At 35.9% G+C, this 27,492-nt stretch overlaps 1 protein-coding gene across 3 annotated transcripts in view; it reads right to left on the minus strand.

Annotated features, from left to right (window-relative positions):
* Positions 1 to 5,051: 5,051 nt before the first annotated feature.
* Positions 5,052 to 27,492, minus strand: part of LOC134792082 (fasciclin-1) — an 80,860-nt gene continuing 58,419 nt past the window's right edge. Inside the window, exons 2-15 of one of the 3 annotated variants that reach the window (XR_010144384.1) lie at positions 26,834 to 26,972; positions 22,329 to 22,507; positions 21,149 to 21,288; positions 16,169 to 16,265; positions 15,122 to 15,299; positions 14,411 to 14,571; positions 11,357 to 11,514; positions 8,803 to 8,893; positions 8,441 to 8,452; positions 7,682 to 7,902; positions 6,619 to 6,781; positions 5,814 to 5,961; positions 5,284 to 5,534; positions 5,053 to 5,242 (exon numbers count right to left, since the gene is read on the minus strand). Coding sequence is in view for 1 of the 3 variants with exons in the window: in XM_063763221.1 (XP_063619291.1) it covers positions 5,341 to 5,534; positions 5,814 to 5,961; positions 6,619 to 6,781; positions 7,682 to 7,902; positions 8,441 to 8,452; positions 8,803 to 8,893; positions 11,357 to 11,514; positions 14,411 to 14,571; positions 15,122 to 15,299; positions 16,169 to 16,265; positions 21,149 to 21,288; positions 22,329 to 22,507; positions 26,834 to 26,972 (1,881 nt within the window). In the remaining 2 variants the exon portion in view is untranslated. Of the gene's footprint in view, positions 5,535 to 5,813; positions 5,962 to 6,618; positions 6,782 to 7,681; positions 7,903 to 8,440; positions 8,453 to 8,802; positions 8,894 to 11,356; positions 11,515 to 14,410; positions 14,572 to 15,121; positions 15,300 to 16,168; positions 16,266 to 21,148; positions 21,289 to 22,328; positions 22,508 to 26,833; positions 26,973 to 27,492 lie in introns of all 3 variants that reach the window. The other 2 variants (XM_063763221.1, XR_010144385.1) reach the window with 2 other exon arrangements.

Below are 27,492 nucleotides of genomic sequence, written 5' to 3' on the forward strand. Positions count from 1 at the left end.
AATTTCGAGGGTAGTCTAAACTAAACCATTCCGCGCTAGCGATAAACATAACGGTAAGCATAAATGATTAGTCACTCGTCACTCGCCAACCTTAAAATAATAATCGCGCGCGTACTAAGGTTAAAAAAAATGTTTTCGAACCGCGAATATTACGAAGTGGTACGGTGTTATTTATTAAGTGGTGAGTGTTTACGTGGTGCACAAAGATTATACGTAATGGAATCCGTTCCACGCCTTCGCAGACAAGGATTGAATCCAAGAGTACCATCTCGTGGGACTTTCGTTAATTGCGTCGATTTTTAATCAAATGTACGTAAGTTGATTCAATTTTTTAAATACGCCTGAATGCAAAGATTCCTGACCTAGTTTTTAAGCCACGGACGTTTTGTTAATAATCATTAGTCAGAAATAACATTTTAGATTAAAAATGGGTTGCCTTTGCATTTTGACGGTTCTAAGCCCGTTAAAGTATGAAAGGAAAAATTAGCAACTTATGTAGGTAATCTCGCTGCAATAGGGTTCATAATTGGTGACGTGATTGCAAACAGCGGGAGGGGCGGGGTGTCAATGACCTTAACTGATAAGAGAGAAGCGGGTGTAGTGGGTAGTTGTCGGTTCACCATAACGTACGAGGTTTTTAGGACAACTTGATGATGAGTTATTTCGAAAAAAATGTACTGAGCGGTATTAAAAGAAAAAACACGTGTTTAATATTTTTTCGAGTTCTTTCGGTTGTTTCAATTTGGCCAGTGAATTAAATTTCACCCTGTATTACAAGATTACAATTGTCATCAAAATTAATTGACGTACAGAAGTCAAATACGTTTTTAAAATGACGCAAAATGAAAATTAATCCCAATCAGTAAAGGATGAGTCTTTAAACTTTTTTCATTTTAAGCGAGTTTTGATTTGAAGGAACATAATACTTAAATTCGACTGTAATCGTATTGTTTTAAGATAGTTTACTGAGGTTTTCAACCATTATGACCCGTAAATAACAGCAAATCAAATTTAAAGGAGACGCGAGCTGATATTTATGTACCCTATTTTTTGAAATACAATTTATCTACTGGTATACTTTCTCGTGTGCGTATATGATTTAATGTCAAATCAAGCTGTCATTTTTATTTGAAGAATTATACGTGTGCTCCGGTGCAGCCCCAGCGGGCATCTGACTTGAAGAAGAATTTTGAGTGATGTCGTCAATGTATGGAAATTGTTCGAAGGTTTACATTTGAGATTGAATTTCTGTGTTGTCTTTGTGAGTAAAAATATAAATCTTGAATTGTCTAGCTTTCAAAATCACACAATAATTCAATTACTGTCAAAGACAAAATTGTTTTGCTTCTTTCTCAAACGGAACTCCATATTTTGATATTTTGATACTTTTAGTGTCGATTTGTAGAGAATAACAGCAAATTAAAAATATAATGGCATGAAGAGTCGGTACACGGTTTCTTCGTGAACAAATTTACGTGTAATAATAATAATTATAATATAATATATATTATAGTGGTTTTCCGGGTCAAGGTCCGGGTCCGAGTCCGGGTCCGAGTCTGAGTCCGAGTCCGGGTCCGAATCCGTGTCCGAGTCCGTGTCCGGGTCCGAGTCCGAGTCCGGTTCCGAGTCCGGTTCCGAGTCCGGTTCCGAGTCCGGGTCCGAGTCCGAGTCCGGGTCCTAGTCCGAGTCCGTGTCCGAGTCCGAGTCCGGGTCCGAGTTCGATTCCAAGTCCGGGTCCGAGTCCGGGTCCGAACCGGATCCGGGTATGAGTCCGGTTCTGGGTCCGAGTCCGGGTCGCAGTCCAAGTCAAAATCGAAATTAGAAATCACCAAACGTGTACTATGCGTCGTTGAAGAGTTTTGTTCTGGTCATCATCAGCAGTTCCACTTCATCAAATGCGACAGTTTTTAATGTAAATGCTTGATTTTATGATGAAAATACAAAAAAAATCTATACTTATGCCTTTAATATTTGAGGAGTTCCCTCGATTCCTTATGGATCCCATCATTAGAACTCGAGCTTGACAAAAATGTGGCTTTAAAACTTGACTTGCTTAACAAACATAACGAAGAGGAAAAATCGCCAAACGTGAACTATGCGTGGTTGAAGAGTTCTGTTCTGGTCATCATCAGCAGTTCCACTTCATCAAATGCGCCAGTTTTTAATGAAAATCCTTGATTTTCTGATGAAAATACAAAAATGTCTATACGCATGCCTTTAAGATTTGAGGAGTTCCCTCGATTCCTCATGGATCCCATCATCAGAACTCGAGCTTGACAAAAATGTGGCTTAAAAACTTGACTTGCTTAACAAACATAACGAAGACGACAAATCGCCAAACGTGAACTATGCGTCGTTGAAGAGTTCCGTTCTGATCATCATCAGCAGTTGCACTTCATCAAATGTCACTTTTTTGAATGTGTATGCTTAATTTGATGATAAAAACCCAAAAATCACTATATGTATGCGTTTAAAATTTGAGGAGTTCCCTCGATTCCTCATGGATCCCATCATCAGAACTGGGTTTTGACAAAAACGGAACCAATCTGTATGCATATACATACAATCAAAAAACTAATTTTCAAAATCGGTCCAGGAATGTCGGAGATATAGAGTAACAAACATAAAATAAAAAAAACATACAACCGAATTGATAACCTCCTTCTTTGAGATTTGGAAGTCGGTTAACAAACTAATATTAGCCCAAAATCGAAAATAAATGAAGTACCGATCACATAAAAAGTAAAAAATTAAATTAAGTAAATAAAAACAGGAAGGTATCATAAAATGTTAATGAAGAGAAATTGTAAGAGATGGTATTATGCCAACCAACAACTGCAAAGTTTTTTAACATCGGTTTGTGGCAAATACTGTTTAGTTTATCTTTATTTTAAAACGAAAAATGTCAACTTGCATGTTTTCTCCACTGTACACAGAATAAGTAATGATGTTACTATATCTCATATGTTCAGAATATTACTTGAATAAACTTATTATCCTATATAAAATGTGTGTTTTTATATTTCTAAACCCAGTTTCTAAGTAGATTGCACATACATTATAGTCACATTAAAATTCCATTTTGCGAAATAAAGAATTCAACATTTAACTTTGCAAAAGTAGATAATTGTTATTAGAATATTTTCTAAAAGCAATAAAAATAGATTAGGTTAGATTCGAGCTACAATGACATTAGGTTGGGTTCAAGGTAAGGTTGCAGGGCCTCAACAAGGGAAAAAAAGGGGGAGGGACTGTTGGCCTGGCTAAGTGAGCCAGAACTCACCCACTACTCCCTACTACTGCCGTAAGCAGGTAATGAATTCCCAATGTATTGGGTATAGGTTTAATAAATTATAAATATATTTCATTAATAACATAATAATATACAAATATGTAAAAGCATAAAGTAATAAATAAGCCTACAGTAATCACGTATACCGGTCCCACGGATGCGGATGTTGCTTACATAATCTCGTCTGTCAAGGAGTTTCGGCAGGAAAGGCCTTGGCAGACTTATATATTCATGAAATGAGGGCTCATACCTACCGATTGGAATTGGTTTCATGGCGGTATCAGATGGGTTAGTGTACGGTAACCGATGGTCATCTTGCTTATAATCTCGTCTGCCAAGGTGTTTCGGCAGGAAAAACCTTGGCAGACTTATATATTCCTAAAATGGGGGTTCATACCTACCGAATGGAATTGGTTTCATGGTGGTATCAGATGGGTTAGTGTAGGGTAACCGATGGCGACCTTGCTTACATAATCTCGTCTGCCATGGTGTTTCGGCAGGAAAAGCCTTGGCAGACTTATATATTCCTGACATGAGAGTTCATACCTACCGACTGGCATTGGTTTCATGGTGGTATCAGATGGGTTAAAATAGGGGTCCCGATGGTCACCTTTGAGAGCGTCTGCCAAGCACTTCCGGCAAAAAAAATAGTGGCAGACTTCGCTTTTCTGTGTCTACATGTAAATTTCTAACTGCTGCCATAACTACTATCTCGGTATCAGATGGGTTAAATCAGCCCCTTTTTTCGCACCGGAAGTGGCCTTCTTTTTCGTACTTTCGGCAAGTTCCGCCGTGGCAGACTATCGAATTCGGACTTAGCATAACTTTTCTGGGAAACCATTGTGCATTTCATCGTGGTATCAAGTCGGTTAAAAATTTTGCGGCCGGCTCTTCTACTATTACTTGTACATGAGAAATTATCTTTTTTATGTTGGTCATTTATTTATTTTATTCAAAAGGTACAATTATATAAACATATATATAGTAAATTTATCTAAAATCAAGATATTACTGAGTTAATTGCTTTAATGTGGCAGTTATAATATAATATATTTCAATACCCATATCGTACACAATTCAAAAATATACAATCAAACCTAAGGTAACTAAGTTTCAAACTCTCGTAACTATAAGTATACCAATTAACTACCACACTAAGATACTGAGATACCATCATGTACAAACTCTTATATACTAAAATTAATACCGTTGAATTAATATCTCACTAAAGTTGAAACCAAAACAATTAGAATATAGCATAAAACAAGTTCAACTTGTTAAAAATTAAGCTGTAAATATTACAGCTTTAAATTTGGCAACCAAACAAACATAATGCGATTTAGAAAATTTAGAAAATGTTTGAACCTAGATATGCTGTAGGTACACCCGACGGAGCACAGCGCAATTGCTTTTCAACTTTTTACATGTTACGTTCTATAAACGTCACGCTATAATAGATATTTACGATACAAGTGCGGAAAAGAGGAAATTCAAAACGAGTGGCGATACATTAAAACACGACCGAAGGGAGTGTTTTAAATCGACACGAGTTGCGAATTACCTATTCGCACGTACAACGTTTTACAGTACATATGGCCCTTTAAACTTTTGACATACACACGAAAAGTGCTATTTTACGCACTAGTGTAGGAAAATAGGGCCATATGTACTGTAAAATATATTTTTTTGATTGTCCACAGACTACATCGAATTCTCTAATGTCAAAATATGAACATTCTTTTTTTATCACACTCCGACAGGGTTACTCGTACGTAAACTGAAATCAAATTCGATTTATTTTATGAACAGCTAGTGACATAGCGACTATACGGCTTTTGGTTAATAGATGCGATTTTACCATAAAAATACTTTCCTGAATGCATAAAGTTAAAGTGGACATTTTATACATTTTACTAATAGTTTTGATGGAATTCTGGTCAAGAGGTTATGCTGAAAATGGCATTGGAGACGTCTTCCATCTTCCATTCTACATCATATGCTATGTCACAAGCTGTAAAAAATTCTATTAAGTAAATAACCTCATCGGTTTATTGAAGGATTGTAAGACAGATCGAGATCAGTAGCATTGCAGCTGCATGCGCGAGCGGCGAGGCGACGCCGGTGGCGCGTACGTCGCTCTCCAGCAGGAAGGGCTCGTCGATGACGTGTATGATGCCGTTCGTGCACTCCACGTCCGGCCGGAACACGTGTATCCAGTGCCCGTTCCATTCCACGTAGTAGTCTGGGCGGAACGGAATTTGAATTAGTCGAAGACACTTTTGCCCATTTTTGCCATGTTAACGATGGAGATGTGTAAAGAGTTATTGTTTTACGGTTTAAAAAAACTCGGCGAGTAACAGAATTATTTATTTCGTTCTCATTTTTTAAAATAAAAATGTACGTGAGAGAAAAACATGTACTTGTGATCGATTCTACCTTGCAAATTTATGCAAATTTAATCTGATGCATCTCGATGGTCCAAACTTTCAATTTGGAGATGATGTACGAGCTCACTACTCACTTTTGTCAGACTCCTTGACACGCAGTCGCAGCGGGTCGCGGCTCGTGGGCATCACGAACGGGTGCGTCTCGTTGGCGTGAAGCTTTAGGTCCGAGATGGTGTACGAGCGACTGGCGCGGATCACGTGCCTCTCCAGAATTTGTTTCGTCTGTGGAAAGTAAAGTTTTCATGAAAACACGTTTTACTGTCATTTGGTCAGTGACATTGATCAGTTAGTACCTAATATGATTAAGTGAATTCTGTGGAAAACATTATCTCAAACATTTTACCCTACATTTCCTAAATTCATCGTTGAATTCCTAGTGAATAAATACTTATACGCATATCCGAGACAAGGAAAGTACATTAAACTAAACCCTCGCATTGCCGTAAGGCCATAGGCGTAAATATGCCCCAGCACTTTTGGAATGTCCAAAATGGAAATACAGGAATGTTAAGTCGTTCACCACTATAATTTGCATTCGGGGTCGTCATGTCCACACCCTTCCGTATTAAAGTCATAAAATGTATGGCTTAGGGATGCACCACATTTATCGATGCCAAGTATTTAGCTGACGTACTTTTGGCGGCAAACGGATGCGACTGAAGCCGTTTGGGCTGTCTGAATTTGATCGGGCATCGTTAGCACGCTAGCAAAATGGCACTATCAGAAATTCAGTATAAAGCACGTTCGTTAACGGCCGATATTTAGCCGTGTCCACCGAATCCAAGCTAAATGAGACGATTGTTTTTTTCTTCTAGGGAAATACATTTTATTTCTACATGGTGACTCCCCTGGTATGTTTTAAAATATGAATAAACTTACGTAATACCCGAAGTCCATTTTGAACAGCGCTTTGAACGCTGAGGGGTGTCGCACTTGGAATTTGAGCCATGCATGGTCGCGAGGTACGAAGTATGTGTACCGGTGTTCCAAGTCGTTCAGTTGCGTGTTGAACATCTCCCGCTTGCCCAAATTGTATGTGATGCTGCGATACATTAAAATACATAATAATTAGTGATGTACCGACTATTGATTTGGCTGACTAGCCGACTAATCGGCGCTCGAATGGCCGATTAGTCGGCCGACTAGTCGGCTAGTCGGCCGATCATTAGTTTCGTATAAGTTCAGGTGAAAAACAATAGTTTTGCTGCTTTGGTTGCGCTATTCATCATAATTTTAGCTTGGCTAAAAGGTATTGTGTTCTCTACAGGTTCAAAGACTCCAAAGACCTATTACAAGAATCCTCGTTCAATTTCTGTCTTTAGTTCTTTTATTTTGCGTTCCTGAGCAGACCGTCAGTACAGCTTGTAGGAGGTATTTCCAAGGCTGACTAAATCTTTAAATTTTGCAATAACATTATTAGTTGCTCATGGCTCCACCATTAAAAAAAAACAAAAACTGAATAATAATAAAAAAAATAACTGTCGAACTTGCACATGAAATTACACAAGAATCAGTTGAGATCGACCTGTAGAGGAAAACACCAGCCCACCAACATACGATAACGATCAAACGGTCAATTATATGAACAAAAGTTTTCGTATGCACTCTGAATAGGTATTTTAGTAAAATAAACATAAAACATATGGTAAATATTGACTGTTGATTTCTTTTTTTCTGTTTTTCTTTCACTAATAAAGTGCCGACTAATCGGCCATTTTTGCCGACTAGTCGCCGACTAATCGCCGACTACAAAATGTGGCCGGATAGTCGGCTTTCCCGACTAGTCGGCGACTAGTCGGTACATCCCTAATAATAATGTCTGACTGTAAGCCTAATAAAGGGCATGTGTCTGTCGACGTTCTTTTTGCGCTTTCAAAAAAGTTATAACAAGTTAGGTAAGTTTCAAAGTAAATATTCTCAAACATGTTAGAATATGTCTTACTTCAGCATAGGGTCCGTCTTCAACTTCTCGAATATAGTGGTGTAAGGAACTCCCAGAACTCTGTCGATGATGTGAACGAAGCCGTTTGTCGCGGCGATATTGGGCAAGGTCACTGTGGCGTTTACTCCGCCCCCCTCCACGGTGAGAGTCTGATTGTTGTTGTGGGTTAGCACGTTGAAGTAGAGGTACTTGCGGTGCATCGCTGTCGGGGCTTGGTAGATCTGAAACACGAAGAGATGTCTTATACGAGTCATACATGGTTCAATAATGGACCACCAATCACAGGTTTAATGCTTTAAGCCTGAAGTCTTATATTTTGAGTTGAGTTTTTACAATGCAGGGTTACACCACATAACGCTGTCAGTGCCATGCCTATATTTTGCCTACGTTGCACACTTAGGGGAATAACAAAGTTTTAAAAATTGACTTTTACATTAAATTGGCACAAAGAGTAGTATACAAATAAACATCTACGTACATTGAAACAAACAGCCATGCATCTACCTAATTTGATTCCAGTCCAGGGAACAAGTTTAAAATAAATAAATAAACAAAACATCACGAATAGGTACTAAGTGTAATTCCATCTGTTTTTATAAAACCATTCTGATAGACATTTTCGGTCATCTTAGAACATGCTGTCTCTAACATTGACGTAGCCGAATCAAAGGGAAACTAAAGTTCACAAAAGCTTTGTAATTATTGTATTTTGTTAATGCGTCCGATAATATTTAAATTTCATTCATATATTACACGTACAGTTCCAGGGAGCTGAGTCCGCGCAGCCAGAACCACAATAAAATACAACACATGAGATTAATGTTAATAATAGAATTGCTTTCAGCGATATTATTGTTGCGTCCTATTTTCGTTCTCTCGTAGATTAACCTTTTACTAAATTAATTGTCCTCTTTCGAGACAATCGGGATTAATACACAAAATAAAAGTTTGTCCCGTTGCGCAAGTTAGGGTTCGTTCGTAGAAGATAACATTTCAATGAAAGTTAATGCTGATTAATATTTTACATATTTGTTAAATATTTACTGTTTTTTTTCTTACCCAATAATGCTAATTTGCGCAAATAGACTGCAACATACGAATAAAATAAGCAATAATATTACCTGATTCATGTTATTATGAATTATGGTATCCATAGCCAGTCTTTCCCGCACTAGATGCAAATTCAAGATCTCCTTAAGTTTCTGGTGGTTCCTGAAAGCACTCGATTCTCAATAAGATAGTCATTAGGAAGTTGCAGAGATAAGTAAATTTAAAAAGAGTATCAACTCTCATACAGTGCCACCGTGTGTTTCATCATTACTGTAGATCACACTATCCTCCTGAGTCCCAGAGGCCTTTATATAGGATTTAATCCAAATGGAATTTTGAATTAAAATGGAATATAAGAAGGTTCCAGATTCAAAACTGCAATAATGACAAGGGGGACTCAGGAGGCTATTGACTGCGATTGCATTTCGCACACACCAATTAGTGCGAGCAATCAAGAGACGAGTCAAAAAATAATGTGAAAGATGTCTAATTTTCATTTATGGTTACCCTGCATACCACAGCAGTATATCTAATACCTTTAAACGAGCAATTCTTATTTATTTATATGTGTCGGGGATCACATGCAGAAACGGCTCTAACGACTTCGATGAAATTTGCTATATGGGGGTTTTCGGGGGCGATAAATCAATCTAGCTAGGTCTTATCTCTGGGAAAACGCGCATTTTTAAGTTTTTATATGTTTTCCGAGCAAAGCTCGGTCTCCCAGATGTTTTTTTATACTCGTAAAATAGCTAGTGATACTCGTATTGCTGACGGATCTAAACAACCAAATTTTAACCAGAATTATACTTTCAGTGTTATTAAGATAAAACGTTAAAATCTGCGAAATGGCCATATCTGCCGTCGCAAGATTCGCGCGGCACACCATATCTTTATTTCCCTTTTAAGTAAATTCCTGGCTTTACGTCCACTTTTCAGAAATTGTTGAATCAGAACCGGCCTCTAGATCCCACGGTAGTAATCAGATACGCATATCCGCCCACATTATATACCTTTCAATTACCGTTTCCCAATTCTTTTCTCTTCATCGTTCGGGAGATTTTAAGGGGATTTTATTAGATTTATTGGGATGAAATAAGGATTTATGTAAGCCACCTCTTATGTTTTCATGCATTTGAAAATTAAATATAAAAGCACTCATGTAATCGCATAAACTTTTATCTTTCGTGTTTTTTTCCTTAACATCTTTTTATTCCACCATTTTATATACAGGGCGTTTTTTGGATAACTAGCCGTATTGTGCGAGATGATTAGGTAGCTCATACTGAACAACTTTTTCTAAGGGACCAACCCCGAACTCCCAAAAAAAAATTGGCCTTCCCATAGAAAACGTCGACATCCACTCGACCAAAATGTATGAAACGGCCAAAAATTTTTTTGTGATTTCGGAGTTGGTCCCATAGAAAAAGTTGATCAGTATGGCCTACCTAATCACCTCGCACAATATGGATAGTTGTTCAAAAAACGCCCTGTATACAACTTCACATGTAATGTAGAAACACCTAGTTTGATTTTTAATTTGTGCTGAAGTTACTATTCTCTATATCAGGAGAAAACCATTCCAGTTAAGTTACCCTCTAATTACCCCAGCGTGTAACAAAACTTCTTCATTCATTATATAGCTAAATGTAAATTTTAAGTTATAATCTTCACACTTCGAGTTTCAACACTTATTATTTATCATGCTCAATGTAATTTTTTTAGTAAAGTAAAGTAAAGTTTATTAATAAACTGTGTACAGTCGACGACAAAGACGACACTTTTGCACCTTACTTCTTTGTAATAAGGCGAAATATGTAAACATATTATTGACGTCGACTGCACATAAGATGTCATATACAGGGGATATCGAATCAACAGTCGCCCATTTCGAGCATACAATATGATCTTAAAACTACTAACTGTACTAGCTTACTGAATAACATATGCTTAACAAACTGGTGATTCCAGAAAAATACATTTTCAATTAACCAGTTTTTTAATTTAAATTTAAAACGATTCCCCTCTAACATTTTTATTTCAACTGGCAGGGCGTTAAAAACTCGTATTGCAGTATTGAATGTACTTCTGTAAAACATTGAGTTGTTTGATTTTGGACATACAAGATTAAATCTGTACTGCTCTCTGAGATTATCTCTTTGCGAGGATTTTTTCCTAAAATAGGCGTTATTATTTTTTACAAAGAGGCAAATTTCTAGAATGTTTACATTACTTAGGTAAAATAAAATGCCGCTCAATATTGAATAAAAAACATTTTGTTGGATAGGCATTCTTTACAGTACTTAAAGGAATTTTATAGTAAATTTGATATAAAATTATTCTCATAATATTATTGACATTTGTATTTTTGTTTTTTATTGGTTTTTTGACATTTGTGTATATTACTATTTTAAAAGTGTTTTTTTTTTAATTTAGTGTAAGTTGTGTAGGTACCTATTTTTAATTATATTTGTAGGTGTCATTTTTGAATTGTGTTTTTGACATTAAATATTGAATTGAATTGTTTTCAACAGGTTGTCTTCATAATATAGTTTAGTTTAATATATTGAAATGGCAGGTATCAAGATTGATTTCTACTTCACGACTAATGGGAAAAGCCCATACCTGACGATGTTTTGCACGCTGGGCTCGTTCCAAGCCTCGTTGGAGGGCGCGAACAGCGTCATGTCCTTGGCCGTGTTCAGCTCGTTGAGGAACTGGTTGTTGTTGCCGAGGTCCAGGATCACCTCGTAGAACTTGCACAGCGGGCCGTCCTCTTTTTCCTGTCGTATTAACATGTTTATGAGAATGTGAGGAAAAGGTTTTCCTACCCAACTGCCCACTTTCGCCTATTGTATCTACATACTTAAATGTTTACGAGACTGTGCCAATATGCTGTTGTATATTCTGTTGTTATGTTTTTTTCTTAGTATATTCTATACGCAGTTATTTTTAGTGAACTACATTTTTTTTAAATTGCAAACTGAACTTTAACTTAGAGATGTATCTTTGCCTTCGTTACAAATTTTTATCATGAATGCATATTCTACAAGCAACGCAATGACTCTGATATTTCAAATTACTTAGTACCAATTACATACCTATATAGTACGCGCGGCGCGCTCACTTTTCACCAAGGAGCGTGAACTTACTTTTCGTGTGATTTTCGTGTGAGCAGGTGTAATACAATAAGGATATGGCTATTTAATATAGACGTGTTTGCAATAGTGTTGGTGGATTCGGCCAAAAACTTTTAATTTATTTAAATAATAATTGTGTATAGTTTTTGTAAGGATTTCTTTTAATTGATGTAATGAATTCTTAATGATTATGTATATTTAATTTAATTTTGGTTTTAATGACACTTGTATTATTTTTATTATGGTTATTAATCTCTAAATGAATTGTCCTAGTATATAAGCGACTTGGTTTTTGTTGACTGTAATGCTTATATATTTTGTAAATAAACAATAAACAATTAAACTTGTATAATATTTTTAGTTTCTGAATACGCCTCCACGTGGCGAAGTTTAAAGTAGACCTTTTTAAAAAGATGAAAGATTTGGGGCTTCAAAGAAAAACTTTTTCTAAGGAATAAATATTCTTCATACCGAATTACTCGGAATATAAATATTCGGATAGGCAGTGCTATATACCATCATCAATTTCATCATAGATATTAATTCGGTTAGTTAAGGGAGTTATTTATTAAATAATTAGAATGATATTATATTAATGAATACGGAATTACCATTAAAAAATGTTATGTAGGTAGATTAGATACGTTAGCATGATGTTAGACATGTTCGTATAATTTAGTGTCCTAAGGAAAATACTATTAGTTAGTTTATACTTACAAGAGCTCAGTAGGCAACATGGGATAAAATTAGCTCTTATAGTACAAATAGATAGTTAAATACTGCGTAGGTAACAAATAAACTGTAGTTACTATTCAAAGATAGCATAGGGTAGATACAACCATATGAAAAGGTAGGAAGTGAGAAAACAATGAGTACGATACAAGCCAACCAACATGCGACACTACCGGATACTTACAATCCCCTAGAATAGTGGTAAGTCATGCAGGGTCCGCGGCGGGCAGGGCGGGCACAAACATACGAAAGAGAAAACATTGCTTCATCGGCACAACTATGCAAAATAGATTTACAAATAGAATTATCCACGTGATACACTTATGATAGTTACAGATGTGTATGAATGTGTTTCATGTTTAGATATTAGGAATAAATATAAAACAATTGAGATTAATTCACTCAAAAACATCCCTGATTTAGAAAGACCTGTCTTGAATTTTGTACTTATTTATTTTTGCGGTTTTTCTTCACCGACTAAGCAAGGCATGACTGAATATATTTCATACAATCGCCGATGATTTCAGATTTATACTAGTAGGTGTAATCATAATCGTCAATAATTTGAAATCAATCAAATCACCGCCTTGATTCACCGGTGAAAAGCAAGGAGAGGTGGAAAGCCTCTGTGTGTGTTGGTACCAAGGGTATGAAAGTTCAGCGTGTCCACACAGGTTTCCAAATGGTTTCTACGCAATGCTACTTACTCAACTTTTACTATACTATAGGTATTTGCTACGGCGACCTTACAATGATTTATTCAAATTCAACAAATACTTCAATGGTTTTATATACGTAATTACCGTTTTCTATCAAAATACTTACAACACTTCAATGAACGGCAGAATAATCTACATTTCAAAGATAAACGTGCTCAATAAATAATTAGTAAAATTAAGAACAGTATCAACAAAAAGAAAAAGTTTTAATGGAGTAAAGGGACACTCACAAAAATGGATAATTAGAAGAAATAAATGAGGCTCTTTTAATTTTACCTTCATTGCCTGGTTCCGTCATGAATGGAGCGGAAAGTATACAATGATAGTATACAACAGTTTAATAATGTAGTTTTCTAGTAAATAAAAGACATTTGTTCATAAAAATCGTATAAAATATGCAACGTAAGTAGGTTACGTAGAGACGGAAATATCATAAAAAGTTTAAGTCTTATTTCGCATTAATTTATTTTCCAATTTAAATATAATTTCATTGGGAGTAGTTTTTAGTGTAATTAAACGTTTAAAAAAAATTGATAATTATTATAATACAATCAGCCAGTAGGTTAGGTGACGACCGTCATGAATCATGATATCTAGAGATTAATATTGGTGTATTTATAGAAATATTTCTAACACTCATCGTTCATGTAGGTTCATATCTAGGTATATAAATAATAATATTTCATTACAATTCTGATTTTAAGTATAGAATTGTTAAAAACGATATACTCGTATTTCATATTGTTGCTGTTTGTACGTAGTACCTACTCGTACTGCCATGACTCACCAGCTGCATCTAGCTAAGATTTTATCATAAGTATTAGCAATTTAAATACCTACCTAGTAACCTTTATTATTAAAGGATCAAACGGATAGCGTAACGTTTGAAGCAAAACGTATCCCCTAACTTCAATCATTTTCAAAGTCCTTGAAGTTAAACGTTTCACAGTATAATTTGTTGGTCTGATTAAATATAATGTGCGTGCTCTGTGACTATATCTGGAACCGACGAACTTTGATCGGCATTATGAATAGTTTATGTGGTAGTAAAGTGTGTATATATTATTGATTTGAAAGCGTCGTAGTACCTTGAGGAAGTCGATAACGCTTGTGTCGACGACCATGAGCGGCCGCTGGATGAGGTGGACGACCCCGTTCTTGACGGGAATATTGGCGCGCACGATGTCCGCCAGGACGACCCCTCGGCTGTGCTTCGCGTCTCCCGCAACCGTGTTGGATTTTACGTAAGCTGTATAAAGGTAATAACTGTCAGTTTCAATCATAAGATAAGCCGGTTAGCTCGGTCAAATATATATTGGTTGACCTGACGTTCCTAAACGGATAGCCGGGTGGAAAAATAACGGCACCTGCACACATCTCAAAAACAGGAAAACTCCATTTTCATTATCCATTGAAACGTATTTATCCTGATTCCCATGGACATAAAAGTATTTTTAGTAAATATCCACTTACAAATATACACTTTATTTTAAAAGTAGGTAAGTGTTTTATTAAGATACTAGCGTCCCGCCCCGTATTTGCACGGGTTACACAAACTTAACAAATTATACACCGAAACCGTTGTCAAGAATCACGCTATTGATAGATGAAAACTGCATGAATATTCGTTCAGTAGTTTTCGAGTTTATCGCGAACATACATACACACAAATAGACAGACGCGGCGGGGGACTTTGTTTTATAAGGTGTACCTAGTGATTAAGTATTAACAGACACCAATATTTTTATAAATTAAACGTAGGCAATAAACTGCTCCAATACTACTCGTGTACAACTTACTGATTTCCTCATTCCCATTCATGGCGGTGCTGAAGGAGACGATGACCTTGACGTTGTCACCGAAGGCCAGGGTCTCGAACTCGCGCGTGTCTGGTGTGGCCTTCGTGAAGAGCACGTGGTGCGGGATCACGTGCCCATCCACCACCTTCGCGTCTATCAGGTCCGAGCGGGTTGTTGGCTAAAATAATACAACAGGATTATTGATGAGATTATAAAAACGGGAACGGCAGTCAGAATTCAAAAATTTGTTAGTTATTGGATTTTGATATGATGTTACTCTCAATACATCTCGCTCACGCTTATTTATTTAGTAATAAGAGATTGAAAAAATTAAATGCTACTCCTAAATAAAAGTTCAGGTACATAAGTACCTATTTTTCTATACAGAAACATTCACAGTTCATTAAAACTTTGCAAGATCATGTAGTTAAAAAATATTTTGTAATTCCACACTGTAGCGCTAATGGAAATCAATAAAACTGTGAAATTCGAATACGAATTTCTGGTAAATCTCGCAATTATAACGGAATAAATGTTATACCGCGTGTCTCAAAACTTATTAGCCTCGGTAAACGCGCAGGGAAATGACGGATTTGCTACTGAGGTTAGTAGAAGTGCTACTTGGCGTCGTAGTCCGTAGCTTTAAAAAGTAGCAAAAATCTTCTGTAAAACTGCATGAATGTGTCGAAATTAACTTAAAAGAGATGTAATCTTTTAACTTCTATTCAGATTAGTATATAATATTATATTTTTATTGTCTGTACAACCAATACAATCGGTGCTTTATCTTTGCTCTATAAATAGGTAGGTACTGATAACTCATAATCAATACAAAACATAATAATATAATTATAATGTACTAAAATTTTAAAAGTGATTCAGCCAGCTACCCCGTCCTAAAGGAAAGAGAAGCGAGGTTGTTCAAATCTCGTCAATTCATCTAAAGTTTTCCTTACCTTTCAAGAATATTAATTTCTGTAATTATGCGAAAACGCAATAAAATATACAGTAGATATAGAAGTTACAATGAATTTTTAATTTACAAACCTTAAAGCCTTCGTCCACAGGAATAAAGAAGGTATGCTTGCCGTCGGCATTAAAAACTTCTTTCTTGTGAAGTTGATTTACTTTTTGCCGGAATGACCTGTAATAAAAGAAAAATATGTATCATTTTATTCGCTATAAAAGAGTTTTTAATAACCATTTAAGTATTCTTGTAATACAACTTCCTGCGTAACAATTTAATCATGTTGACCTACTTTATCAGGTTAAGTACTTATTTGCGATGTATGAGTTAGTAATAATTAAGCTGTTTCAGCCCTCGTGCGAAATCCCTTAAGAAACCTTAATAGAGTTAAGTTGGCGCGCTCGTACATAAGGCTCGGAAGTTATCATTTTATGACTTGCTTTCACGACAGTAATTTGATAACGGCAATTAATATTTATGCGCCAACATGTCATGTTATTCGAAGGTCAAAGTTTTAGCAGTTAGCGTCACGGATTTGCGATCCCCTTCCCCATAAAATATTAGCGAGCGAACCAGGGTCGAACGGGCGCGCTCCTGGCAGGCACACTTTCATTTTTCATTTTGTTCTTGTTTATAATTTACACGGCGAAACGCTATTACTTTGCTTTGACATAACACGAATGCTTTAGAACTTTTATGAAACGAAATTTGTTCTCAGCAGCCATTTAGCCGAGGCCCTCATTTGCGGTCTATTTACAGAGTAAATAAATTAAAAGTTCATTTAAAAGTTCTGCTTCTAAAGCAATTTGTAGGTGCCGACATCAAACTTGGTAAATTGTGTATCGCGTCGAGTTTCTGAAGTTAATGAAATATTCGGCAACGAACGGGATCGAGTTCAATAGATTTTTATATTTGAATCGTGGTGGATATTTCGGACGTTCCCGCGCGGCCAGGATGTATGTGGTTATCTCCGAACGAACGTGCGGCTGAATAAATAACTCCGATTACAGCGCTTTTGCTGCACCGTTTCAATAAAATATAAGTTTCAACATAACCATCACAACTCATTTTTAATAAAAAAAAAACCATCAACTTGTAGTCTAAAAGTAGATTTTGCAAAGCCTGCAAATGATAATAATATAGTTATCGAAAGCAGCTTTTGAAATTGAATTACCAATGTCTAAGAAACCGTTTATTATTTTGCGATTTATATTGATAATGACGACAACCAATCACTTTTAAAGAGCGATGCCTAATATCTCCGCCGCGCTTGAAAATTTTGATAACATTAGACCGCTTGTTAGCTGTTACATAGAACTTCGTTGTAGTATTTACCTACGCATCGAAACTGTCCTACTTAAATAGAGACGCATTAGCAACATTAATATCATCAACACAAAAACGACCAGTATGACGAGAATGCACGATTGAAGAGCGATAGCACTAGGGAAATCCTTTCAATAACAGACCCGAACGAGATAGTACATTTTCCGAGGCATTATTCACTCGAAAGCAAAAAGTAGAATGAGAATTGTATACGCAGTTAACCGGTCGTGTTTCGCAGTAATTGAAACACGCGAAACTCTAGTTAGACGGCGCACGGGTAATCGCTGTTGTATCCTAGTTCCATCCTAGTTCGCGGTGCGTTCATTCTCGTTGCAATGTAACTTATCGAACAGCTATAGAGGTAACGTACTTAAGTGGGAGCTGAGGTGAAATACCAATACAAATTGGTCGATTAAATCTCGAACTTGCACGTAGTGAAAGTTCCTAGGGTAATTGGGATATATCTGTCTGTATACATTGTGCTGGTTATATAGAATTACACGTGTCAATTTTTATTTAGTGGTAGATTTTTTATGTTTGGTTTAAATTTGACCGGTTTGAAGAGCTTCCCATAAAAGAAGGAGAAGAGTGAAATAAAAACAAATCCCAAGCCATCCACCAGACCAGCTGGTAAAGACTCTCTTGATTAAAGATAAAAAGATAAAGATATTTATTTGCAAAAATGTAGTGATGAACATAAGTGGACAGTATTTTTTGATGCGTACATTTCACTTGAAGAAGCATGCAAATTTTTCTTACAAACTAGGCACTATAACTAAATATATACAAATTGAAGCTAATGTAAGTTATATAATAATAACATCATCGAAATACACATATGGTTTCATTTCTAAGAACCTATGATTTACAATAATACCATAATATAAAATTATTTATTAATTATTTATTCAAAAACTGATAAGAAACTGCATTTTATTCACATGTGAGGCAAAGTAATCAAATGCAAATTTTGATTTGTTTTCTTATGATTGCTGGCAGAATTGACTTTTAAATTATGATTTTGAATAATAAATATTTAGAGGTTAAACAATAACTTTGCCCGCTTGTAAAACAAATACGTAACTATTGTTTTACAAGGGGACAGCTCGTGCCAATATTGATACCCGAGCAAGCGAAATATTCCAAAATTGACACACCCTATAATCTCGTCACTATTATTTCTGATGCTAAAATAATATTACTTACTATCTAAAGGCCTTTTATGATTTTAACACATAAGTTATTTTAACAAAATGGAATCAAATTGGGTAAAATACTTACGGGAATACACATTGAAAGAAAAGGGCCTCGCAGGTGTGACTTCGCCCACGGCTAGATTAGTTCACGCTACGCCACTGATAATGGGTTGGTCCATTGACGCTTAATGGTTTTGGTTAAGTGTTTTATTTATGTATGTTGAATAGTATTCCCGTTTTATTTGGCCATTTAAATCTTCATTTTTGATCTTTATACAAAACTTGGTGGATAATAGTATTTTATGCAACCGTTGTTTAAGAGGGGTCAAAAAAGGCGAGTGGCGTGAGTAACAATTTGAGGCGAAGCCGAAAATTGTTAATAAAGACGCCACAAGTATTTTTTGACTCAGTTAAACAACGTTGCATACAATACTTTTTCTACGCACTTACTTTGAAATAAAATTGAAAATTTAACAAATCTTTTTAATTCAAGAAGTAGCAAAAATGGAGGGTACGGGCGGAAAAAGAATGAATGATTGAATGAAAAATAAAATGTCTATAGTTCACTTATTTGTCAGAGATGACATTTAAAATAAGGTTGGCAACACTGTATTTCATTCAATATTTTTTAAGTGGTCATTACACGAAGTATCGTACAATCGCCAAAAAGATACTGCGTGTATGCGCAAATTCTTTTTTTGGGGAATAGACTAAAGACTTGTCTTGACAACTATAAGGTAGGGTTTTAAAGGTGTGTGCACGACCCTTTAAATGACAAATAAAAGTACGGGAGTAGAAAAAAGCTTTTACATTTAGTAACGCCAAAACGGTGTCGGGAATAGGGTTGAAAAAACCCGGATAAATTCCCGTTTTTTTCTAAAAGCCATGTTTTTTTAAGTTTTATTCGGAAAAATACAATGTCTCTTAGTTTATAATATATATTTTTCCGAAATAAACAAAAAAATGGAAATAAACGGAAAAAAATGCACTTTGATAAGAACTTGTGAATTTTTCCATTTATATTTAATCCACACCTGCTTAGTCGTGTGTTTTGTTATCTAAATGCTCGCTGGCGATCTTTTGTGAAAATGTCTATTGACTTTGATGCTGTCGTTAGTTTAAAAAAGTTTCATTTCTTTCCCAAAATAAGTGCATAATACGGAAAGAAACGAAAATTCCAAAAACTCCTGGATAAAAACGATTAGATTTTTACGAGAATTTTCAACCCTAGTCGGGAACGACTTATTCTCAATAAAAAAACTTGGAGACATAATAAATGTCAACATGTGTTATTTTCTTATAAAATGATACTAGTAAACTACTGTGCCTTATATTTATGCTCTTAAAGAATAACGTCGGCTTTTACTAGACATGCAAAGGATAAATACCAGCGCCCCATGCCTTTGACGCGGCGGAAGACAATGAGCGAACGCACGGGAGACGAAGCAACTACGAGTAGTTTGCATACAATTTTGACTAACTGAACTCCAAAGTTGTTAAACAGCAATTTTGTTCGTAACGAGAATATGATACAGTACAGTTTGCCTGCAATTTTAAAGTTTCGATGAACTACGGCAGGTTATACTTTTAACAACAAGGCGTACTGAAGCAAAAATAGTAGGTTTCTTGTGAAATGTAGGGTAATATTGTTAAATCTAATAGAAGCACGATGGGATGCGGTTGGCTTTTATGACTCGAGTGTGTAATATTCTTACCTTCCTAGTTCACATTGTTTTTCATCACGCGAGGAAATAAATTCAACGTTACAATTACTAATGTTAAACACAATTTAACTGATAAACAATAGTACGCCACTATGTACTTACTCGCAATCAAAAACCCATTCGGCATACACAGCCAGGTACATCAGCAACAAAAATCAGCGTCGATTTATATTTAAACATAGAATTTCTTAGTGCCTACCTAAATACCTAGCAATAGTGGATTATACTTTTTTTAAAGTTATATGTCCTCGCTTCTAATACGGGGGGCGGCCTACAACTCTTATTACTTTATATTTTGTTCCCTGTTGTTTCCCGTACGAGGAAACTTAAAGCAGTATATTTCCTAAAAACTACAAAACCACCATATAAAAATACACCGTCGAAATATTAAAGCAATTGTTGGGGTAGGTCACCGGATGCACACACTTCCAGAGGATAAACTTTTCACTTGAACCGAGTCCATCTAAACTTTCAAACATTTCGCGTGTCGGATATAGGTGCACCACTGTTTTCAATTTAAAAGTACGAGAGCATGTTCTTTTTATATAACATTCGAGACCTACATTTTATTTCATTTGCTTAATTTTATTGCACCATAAATAAAGTAGTCGCCCATGGACATAAACAACATTAAAGGTATTAGGTGCGACCCTTGAGAACCTTAAATACCTACTTTGCTTCTTGAAGAACGCCATGTCATAACGCAAAGGAAATATGTATCTCAGGAGTTACCTCATTCCACATACTTACTGCTCGTTCTAGGGACAAATAGATACCATAAACTCCGAGGAAAAATTATCAGTTAATTACTTACCTGAGTCTGTGCTGGCCAATGTTGAAGAGGTCGGAATGTTCGAGGAACTGGTAAGCGTTAGGGCTGTAGACGGGCGAGCTTAGGGAGCCCGGCCCGTGTGGCTGCAGTGGCTGCAGCACTTGGTCTATTACGTGGAGAACCTACAAAAAACAATTTTTTTTGATACAATAAGGTGTACATATCCGCGCAGCGAGAGAAATAAAGGTTATATAGGTATAAAACAATTCATAATCTCAAAAATATCGATTTTATTGAATTCTCGTAAACGTAATCCAATGTTATAATAAAAAGAAAAATAATGAATGACCATTCAAAGTCATACTTCTTTGCAAGCCAGGATTTAACATTATTTGATGCAAGTTTATGTTTTTCTTCCTCAAAGCGCGAGTAAGTAATTAGTTTTAACACTAATCTGAGAGCAAAGTTATATCTTCGTATGGCCCGTATGGGTGTAGGTTTCAGTGTAAGCACTTTCGACGTCGAACCTCCGAGTACTCAACCCTCTGAGCCAATTTCAGCTAATGGGATGTCAAATTATTCGAGCTCAATGAGCTGTAAACTAAAGTGGTAATATATACTTTATGTACATAATCGGTAGCTTTGCAGGATTCGCATTTAAGAAATTGTACATTCTATTTTTATTAAGTAACAGATTATTGATTTGATCTAATACACCTTATAGCAATGAACGGACAGTTTGTTTAGATTTGCGACGTTCGCAAAGTCTGTTTACACTTTGCTCTTTAGATAAAGTTATTTTTATGCAGGTAATTTTATATATTACAATATAAAAATTTACAATATTTATATAGGTAATCAATTTCCGACAAAACCTTATGACAGTAATGACATATACAATGTATTACAATAAACTATTTATTAAAGCTTTGGATCCAATAGTAATAGTATTCAATATTAGGTTTTCGTTTTTAACATATTGTTGCTATAAAATTATTAAGGGGGAAAAAAAATTGTGCCTAATTTTGACTATCGTTCAGAAACAAAGGTTCAATAAGTCAAGTTTAAGATTATTTTTAGAATTGAATAGTTCCGAAGACTTGGAACTATTCAATTCTAAAAATAATCTTACTCTACTAAATATAATAATCTACTAAATCTAAAGCTTAATTAATAGGTACTAGTGTCATGTAGCTATCGGTGTAAAGATCGTGGTACTGACCTGCCGTTTGTTATTGGAGTTGGTGGTCTGGTAGGACCGTGCCACGAGCACCTTGGCGTTGTTGACGAACAGGTCGTCGTGCGTGGCGTCGCGCCGCCGCGTCACCCACAGAGGCGGGTTGCCGTCCAGCTCTGACGATATTGCGTAGTCGATGTTGGTTAACGTTGTCGCGAGGTTCGCTGCAAATAAAAACAATCCTTTACTGCTTTTTCATTGGGTATTACATATGTATAGATAGATTCCTAATTGTCAAATTTTCTAATAAAATCCGCGAGAGCTTTCGTGAACATATGGAAGAATATTTAATTATATTCATTTGTTTACATCGCTAAGTGTTAAAGTCTGGAAATGTGGGATTCTTTACTACGTGGGCTAGGTATGGTACGCCAATCGTTCCAAATAAGGGGTATAGTGGTTTGTATTAAACAGTTCACTCTAAAACAGTCCGCAAATATGTACCTAGTTTTGAACGTCTCTTTGAATATTTAATCGGCTTTCATTTTGATACAACCCACGTGTATGTGCAATCATCTGTTTGGGTGCGATTTGCACTATTTGTAAATTTTGTAATAAAGCGGCAGGCATTTGATGACGTAATTACTCAGGAAATTGACTCTATCAAACCTATTTATATATAAAGAAATCAGCCGAACCTTATTGAATGCAAAGTGAAATAAAGCATTTCAATGGCCTATACACGTTTTGTTGTAGACGATGCAAAGCTGAAGTAAAAACAAATGGTGCATTATCAATCTAGAAAATGTAACGCATGAACCAAGGTTAAGTACATTCATCTTAAGAATTTTGAGTAATTATGTTTATAATGCTCTTCTGTGGCTCTGATTCGAATACTAGGCACGTACGTATTTACTCTAAGTAAATATGAACGTGATGATGATGATTAATATCTAGGTTTAATTCCACTTTGAATCCATAATTTATGCCGGTAATAGGCAATCAAAATATTATAAACCTCTGTACAGAAATAATATTCACATATTTACATTAGAAATAAGCCCTAGTGCACATAACAATAGTAAAAGGCCTGGTACGGCTTACACAAACTCTCAACAGAAACAAACGTTGCGAGCGGGACTAAAATTAAATTTAGCTTATACCGATGTTAGCTGATCTCTTTCGTAAATAATTCACGAAAGGCAAATGACAGCACGTGAAATGTTTGTAGATTCGTCCGACTAGTTGTAGTAAATTCTGACACGGGTTGGAATTCATTTGGATGTTTATTTTACCAGACTACGAGTATGAGAAGGGCAAGATTTAATTAGGTATACTGTTTAACTGAGGCGCTTGATAAGAAGTTATCATGGTCAACTACAAACTGATAGCTTGACTGCATAAAGCTGTTTTAGACAATTTTAAGTAAGTAAAGATGTACTAGTATAATATATACCTAAACTTTGGGTAGGTATACCTATATTATACGAGTACATCTTTATATACGTACTAAAATTGTTTAATTTAGGTCCTAAACTAGATTTAGTCCCTAAAATCAGCTACTTATTTATACTAGAAAATCACTGCAAAACTTCTTTACCTGAATAAATGGTAAGTAGTCCTATAGCAGTCTATGTATGTATATTTATGTCATATTCCACCATAGCACCTAAAAATACTGAGGTACTTTTAGCCAATGAGGTGTTAATGAGTTTTTACGGTGCGGGTGACATGGGCTATATTCAATAAAAACTTGGATTCGGTGTTTATTTCATAAACAATAAGCTATACTACAATAATTATTCACGATACAAGTGCGAAAAATAGGAAATACGCAACAAGTGGCAAATTACCTATTCGCACGTGTATCGTACAACGTTTTACAGCACATACGGCCCTTTAAACTTTGGACATACGCACGAAAAGTGCTCTTTCCCGCGCTAGTGCGGGAGAGTAGGACCATTATGTTCTGTAAAGTTGTTTAAATAACTAACACGGGTCATAAAGGTGTCAAGATCAGGAGTCGGAAACCGGTATTTGGTCCATACAAAAATACCGGTATTATTACGTTCTTTTCCGTTCTTTGGTTTATTATTTCATTTTTAATGGGACAATCTAATAATACAAAGTTGTTATCTAAATACATGATTCAGTCCTACCTAAAGAGCATGAAATAATGCAAAATATTGGGCTATTTCGGGGTTTTAGTAAAATACCGGTTCCGAGCCCTGGCGGCTTAGCACGGTCGCGTTTTTATCCCTTGTCACCATGCCTGTCACGTTCTAACAAGTATGTAAGTGCGAAAGGGACGCGCATAGTGATAGTCGATAAAAATGGAACCGTGCTGAGCCCGCTGGTCAAGATACCTATTACATATCTACTAAACATTATTGTCGAACACGATTTTGTCTAACATTACCTAATCATTTTTATAAATACAGATTCATTCACTGTAATCACGCTTCAATAGCGTTAGAACATCGAATTAACATATACATTATATGTAAAGGATATCACTGTTTAATAATTTGCGCTCAGCCCGAGGCATGTATGTTGAGGAGCATCCTATACATACATGTCAGAGCCCCGTACTCCTTGATTAAGTATTTATAACATGTTCTCTTGGCATACCCCCTTCAGTGAAATCTGTTTCAGATAGGATTTATGAACAGAAACGAATTTGTATACAGGCTGGCTAAAAAATAACTGCATTCCCGTTGCCAGGTAGGTTTTGGGATTATACTGAGCAACTTTTACTTTTACTAAAAAAAAATTAAGCTGTTTCATGTCCATTTTCTATGGGAGGGTACTTTTTTTTTGCGATTTCGGGGTTCGTCCCATAGTAAAAGTTACTCAGTATAATCCCAAAACCTTCGTGGCGACGGGAATGCAGTTATATTTGAGCCGCCGTGTATAATATTAGTGCCGAGTTATTTAATGTAACAAAAGTTACAAAATATCTTAAATAACTCGGCACTAATATTATACAAATTATGTACCTACTAATCAACATCAATTAGTTAAAAGAAGCCTAATCTATTCAACTCGGGCAACTAACATGTCCAATAATGTGTATCTTCTGTATAAATCTGCGAGGACATCAATATTAGCTATTATCAACAGGCAGAGCTGTAATTATCCAATGCTATTTGGCAACTTGTGCCAAATCGGGCAAAATAATCGGGGTAGACTAATGTACACAACCGTGCATGGAAATACAGCTTATACACACATCTGGAGCAATAAGCTAGGTCTCAGTTGGAGTAGGCCCAGGACTACGCATTATGATCACTTCACTGCCCAAGCTGCGCATTCTCTAAATTACTATGTAATATTTTATAAGATTACACCCACTGGGTAAAATTGAATTGATTCTCACTGTATTGCCCAATATCAACATGTAGAGTACACAATTACACATACAATTAATGGCTTATGAATAAATAAATAATAAAATAGATTTCAAAGATATTCTTACAGTTGTTATGTCTAATTGTAAATTTGAAAGATGATTGTATTTTATTACAAATGAATTGTCGGTTTTACATACCAGTATGTAAAGGGCATCACGACGATCTCTTAGTGTTCTATTTTGACGTTTTCCTCCGTACTTTTATTTGACTAGGTATAGTTTTTAGGGTTCCGTACCCAAAGGGTAAAACGGGACCCTATTACTAAGACTCCGCTGTCCGTCCGTCCGTCCGTCTGTCACCAGGCTGTATCTCACGAACCGTGATAGCTAGACAGTTGAAATTTTCACAGATGATGTATTTCTGTTGCCGCTATAACAACAAATACTAAAAACAGAATAAAATAAATATTTATGTATGGGAATACAACAAACGTGATTTTTGATTGAAGTTACGTAAAGTCGGGCGGGGTCAGTACTTGGATGGGTGACCGTTTTTTTTGCCTTTTTTGCATTATGGTACGGAACCCTTCGTGCGCGAGTCCGACTTGCACTTGCCCGGTTTTTATTTAATGTAAGCGGCTAACAAAATTTTGTGGTCAAAATCACTGAAAGACGGTAGTTTTAAATTTCTCCTTCCTAGTTCCTTCTTAGGTTAAGGTCTTCATATTATTTAACACAATTTGAATCGATCGCCATGTAGTGATTTGACTACAAAAATTAAGTAAGTTAAATCTAAACAATGATATTCAGCATTATAAGTATGTTCCACTAGACTTATATCGACCGTGATATGAACCGTGATTACCTTTTCTATTGTTTTCGAGCTCCCGATATTTCATATCCCGGTCGATATAAGTCTAGTGAATCTAACCGTGAATCATTCAAAACTTATTATAAACTAGTATGTTTTATCTAAATCTATCGCGAAGCGTCTGGTTGACGTAACTGGTGACCGAAGAGCTGGCGGCTACCTCGCACAACGTATCAAAATTGCGATACAGCGAGGTAATGCCGCCAGCATCCTTGGTACAATGCCTCAAGGACCTATTTTAGATTTAAGCTAGTTATTAATTTCTTTTAGTAATACCACTGTATATATATCTCGTTTGTAAATAAATGTTTAGCTCTAAATACTTACAGATGTGGTATAGCACTAGATTGTCGTCCATCTCGCCATTGTACCGCTGGAAGGCCTCGTTCGTGGGCGCAAACAGCGTCATCTGCCGATAGTGGAGGCTTGTGTTGGCCACCGCGTTGCGCGACAGGAGGGCCAGGAACTGCAACAAATTATATTTCACATTAGATATAATACTTTCACGATACGTATGAAAAAAACCGTCCAAGTGCGAGTCGCACTCGCGCACGAAGGGTTCCGTACCATTACGCAAAAAACGGCAAAAAAATCACGTTTGTACATAGCAAAAAGAATAGATAGTATAGAGGGGTCCTGTCATTGTAAATTTTGTAGTCACTGTAAATTTACTGCCATCTATCGACACACGACTAAAACTCAAAATGAAAACGTATAAAGTTATCAAAAAATGTATATATATGGATAAATGATTTTATTATTTTTATATCATTTTGATCCATGTTCATTCACTGATATCTATGTGTTAAAATTGTTAAATATGAAACGGTGTCGTCACGCCATCTAGCCGAGGATAGGCTAAAGGTGTGTGCCGCATCTATTCGAGAATGACTTTTACTTGATTTCCGAGGCACGTTTTTTCCTTAGACTTTATTCGTCTTATACGAAGTTACATATGTCTTTGGTACATAGTATAGGAGCCCCAC

The sequence above is a fragment of the Cydia splendana genome, chromosome 7 (assembly GCF_910591565.1).
Source record: "Cydia splendana chromosome 7, ilCydSple1.2, whole genome shotgun sequence".
Classification (NCBI taxonomy): Eukaryota; Metazoa; Arthropoda; class Insecta; order Lepidoptera; family Tortricidae; genus Cydia; species Cydia splendana.